The following is a 4057-nucleotide window of genomic DNA, read 5'->3' on the forward strand; positions in this document are numbered from 1 at the left end:
TCTTCCAGACCCTCATTTCCAACCCCCTGTGCCTCAAGGGTTCAGCCTAAAGGGGGAGATACTGTCATATGCCATTCCAGACTCTCAACTCTAAATCTGCTTCTCCGGATATCCAGATCCAAGATCCGGATCTCAAATGATCTGATCTACTTTATCTCCCTTCCGGAATCCAAACCCTATATCAGTGCCCAACTCCATTTAGACTGCCCCTGTCTCTGGACTCCAGTTAACCATGTTTCCCTTTTGATTATTGATCTGTTACATACATTTCATTTCCGGTGTTCATTATTTGTGATCCATCCTACTTACTAATAGACTTTGCATATGCTTTGTACATAGCCTTTATGTTTGCTGACTGATTCCTATATGATACCTACAGTATATAAACCTCCTGTAACTCTCGGAAATACTTCAGTTTGAATATCATCTTAGTTCCTGCTCATTCCTGTGTCCTCTGGACTCGAGATAAGTCTCTTGTCATATTCCGAGTCTTAGGATTGCATCCTAGACTATATTTCCGACTCTACCTTAAGGGTAGTCCATCCTCTGTTAGTTTCTAGTCCGGACTTCATCCGGATTAGTCTTATCCGCTTGCCCAGGTAATATCCAGACGTCCGTTATCCGCCCTAGTCAAATCCCAGAAACTCTGGACGACTGTTCTAGCCCCCAGAAATTAAGGGCACATACTTGGGAAAGGGGCACAGCATATGAGCTGAGGCCAAGCCCTTGTGATCCGACCCCCCTTGAGCACGCGACCTTAACACCGCCACTGTTTACAGCTCGCTGCTTGGAGGACCAATGCCCTGTGTTTGACCACCTTTGACACACAGTTGGTGGGAAGCCCATCCTTACCTCATGAAGAGCCTATGTGGTGGATAGACCACAAGGAAAGGTTAGTGCAAACTCATTTTTGATGTCCAGGATTCTGCATATTTTTTTCCCCCCCAGACAAGCCAGGTATGTACATTTTTTGGATGTTGGGTTATGTGACTAATCATAAATGCTATTAGTGCACATTGCCATCTATCCCCTTTTTCAATCAACCATTTCATTCAGTTTCTCATATCTGCCATGTCATGCACTCCTTTGCCACCTGTCGCCACCTCCCACAGTGATCATGTCTGGGACTTGTGCCAATTACTGGAAGGCATGACTATATCAGGTGGGTTGTGTGTCTATACTATCTGACAATCAACTGCATGCTCACTTTCAAACAGATTCAGCATTGGACACAATTACATGGAAGCGCAAGACCATTGAAGAAACTATCATCCTGTCCAAATCATTGCACATGAACTCCTCACATGTCAGTTGAACCATTCCTGCACCCAATTCGTCTACTAGCTTGCATATACAAGACTCCCTGTCACCTTCAAGTCCACCATCATATGCACAATCATCTACAGATGTCGCACTTCCTTCAATGCCAGCCATACAAGTCCCAAAACCCAGTGACATCATACCCCCATGTGCTGATTTAGAACCTGAAGGGTTTTGGGTGGTCACAGTCGGCCAAGAAGTTGGTATATTTTACCACTGGTGAGTGTTATCAAAATTTTCATTAATAATAATATTGACACTAATATTAGGGCTGATGTGGCTGAGCGCACCCATTTTGTTAGTGGTAACATTCAGAAGTGGTACCCTTCATTTCAGAAGGTGCTTGAAGTATATACCACTCAATATAATGAAGGTAGATTGCAAGCTATCCCAACTCCAGGCAGTCCTTTCTGGGTGTCTCCATCCCCACCTTCCCCATCTTTGTCCTCTGACTCAGATGACCTGTGGTCTCAGGTAGATGACTTGTCGGAGACGATGTCATCCTGTGAACTTTAGATACTTTCATAGTAGTACACTGTATCAACCATGTACATATGTAGTCCTTGCTTGTAATACATTAGTGATGGAATCTTTATACTCAGTTCACAATATGTGCGAGCTACTTTGTGTGATTATGAAATTGACGCAGATGACTGAATGACATTGGACTGCACAGCTGCATTACCTTAAGAGTCCACATGTAGTATCCTGACACAACTGTAGTTAATGATTTGCCAGTGACATGCAATTGTTGAAGCCCACTGCACTCGCCATACATTCAGTATAACAGATACTGACCTTGCTCGCAGTTGGTGTGGTTTGGACTGATTCAGACTTCTATACAAGTGCGATATTCTAGAGATATGACAACATTCACTATTGATTCACTATATGTTCACTATGGATTCACTACATGTTCACTACAAATTCACTATGCATTCGCCATCAATGCATTGTCTGTTCACTATCAATCCAATATAATCCAATATTTGTTCGCCATTGATTCAATATAACATCATTTAATGTATAGTCACAGACTACTTAGTTTTACTGTTAGCTACTTTAACTTCGAAGAATTTGACCTCTGAAACAATACAAATAAGCAAATCGTGCAATACAATGATATCATACTTGAGGCACTCCCTACAGTATGGGCAATTGGTGTTCATAATGTCTTGAATACTTTCAAGGAGTGTCCTTTCCTCACAAGCATGTAAACTACAATCATCAAGAAAGATGGCAGCCTCTTGTTCCCCCTCCTTTTGCACACCTTCAAGCAGTTTCTCATATGCACCATCCCACAAATGCTCAGACTTCTCAACCCACCCCTTTTGCCAGCAGTTGGCCATGTTCTTGATGTCTTGCAGGGTTAGCGAATTGCAGGAACAAGGGAGGTCACTCTCCATGGTAAGTATAGATCCATTGTTGACCTCAGGAGTGGTACTGTGAGAATGCAGACCTTCAAGCACAGGAAAAGTGACAGAAGGGATGGCACAGTGTATATTTCATCCTGCAGCCTGAGGGGCTTGTGTCTTGTTTTTTCTATGGATGTGGTCAGCAAGAGCAAGTGACATCAGTAAATGGAAGTGATTTGACCTAGCCCACCTGCTTAATTGGGTTTAAGTACAAAATTTTGACTTCAGACTGAGAGTGACAGGACTGACTTGGCCATCCGAACACATGCCTTTGCATTTTGCATATCTTGAACTCTGAAATAGCTGTCTCAGAAGTACAATCTCAGTGAATTTGAGAAGAAACAAATTACCCTGGCTTCGCAAGCCAACGCTTGGTAGCCAAGCACTGCCTGCTCATACTAACAGGAGGATCCTGCTTATGAGCCTTAGAATGCATGTTAAGTATTATACAACTGAGTTGAAAAATCAAGACTTACCATAGCTTTGGGGGAGGGAAAAATATGTCGTGAGACTTTCTCTTAGTTCAACTGGTCTGACCATATATTGAATCAATCACAGTGACTTACCTTGGGATTCCCCAGTAGAAATGTGTATTACTGGCACCCCCACCCAATGTTATATGTGGAACTATCCAAACACCATCAGTATTCAAGTTGGATCAGAGGATTATGACAAACTCATCCCAGCAGAGATGTGTATTATCGCATCCAAACTATCCAACCAAACACCATCAGCATCCAGGTTGGATCAAAAGACCGCAATGAGGTTATCCCAGCAGAGATATCGCCTCCAAACTATCCTAACACCATTGGCATCCAGGTTGGATCAAAAGATTGCAATGAGGTTATCCCAGCAGAGGTGTGTACTTACCACTATTGCCCCCAATCAAAAAACTTCCTCCCAAAATTACTAAATCTGAATCTATATAAGAGCTTCCAGACCTTAGATTTGCCCATTTCTTTTTCTAATTGGCAACCTAAGACGTATTGTGTGTTTTTCAATTGATTATTGCGACTGTAGCAATCAGTACTGATACCATCTTTTGATAGGGTTTGGATGACCTGATTGTGTCATCCTAATCTGTGGGGTCTCATTCTCAGGTTCTCAAGGTAAGCACCTTTTTTCTATTTGTGTTGTTCCATTGTTGACTCACATATGCCATTTTCTTGTAGGGTTTCAACGACTTGACTATGTCGTCCTGATCCTGGAATAGGCTTGGGTTCTCAAGGTAAGCACCTTTTTTTTCTAATTGCATCCCCACAACAACACTCATTCCTACCTACAGACAACTACTATGAGCTACATTTTCTCTGAAGACAACT

At 42.4% G+C, this 4057-nt stretch overlaps 2 protein-coding genes across 2 annotated transcripts; one reads left to right on the forward strand and one right to left on the reverse strand.

The window, feature by feature from the left end:
• Positions 1 to 1471: 1471 nt before the first annotated feature.
• BJ212DRAFT_1219372 (uncharacterized protein) lies at positions 1472 to 1707 on the forward strand (the record flags this gene model as incomplete). The annotated part of the gene is made up of 2 exons (XM_041329353.1): positions 1472 to 1539; positions 1590 to 1707. Coding segments are annotated over 2 exons (186 nt in total), but the record flags the coding sequence as incomplete, so codon positions are not given.
• A 650-nt stretch (positions 1708 to 2357) lies between these two features.
• Positions 2358 to 3214, reverse strand: BJ212DRAFT_1305706 (uncharacterized protein; the record flags this gene model as incomplete). The annotated part of the gene is made up of 5 exons (XM_041333776.1): positions 2358 to 2404; positions 2591 to 2763; positions 2985 to 3038; positions 3086 to 3159; positions 3212 to 3214. 5 exons carry the CDS (start codon positions 3212 to 3214, stop codon positions 2358 to 2360), a joined length of 351 nt encoding a protein of 116 aa, XP_041185633.1.
• Positions 3215 to 4057: the final 843 nt, after the last annotated feature.

This window comes from Suillus subaureus (genome assembly GCF_016647635.1).
Source record: "Suillus subaureus strain MN1 chromosome Unknown BJ212scaffold_168, whole genome shotgun sequence".
Lineage (NCBI taxonomy): Eukaryota > Fungi > Basidiomycota > Agaricomycetes > Boletales > Suillaceae > Suillus > Suillus subaureus.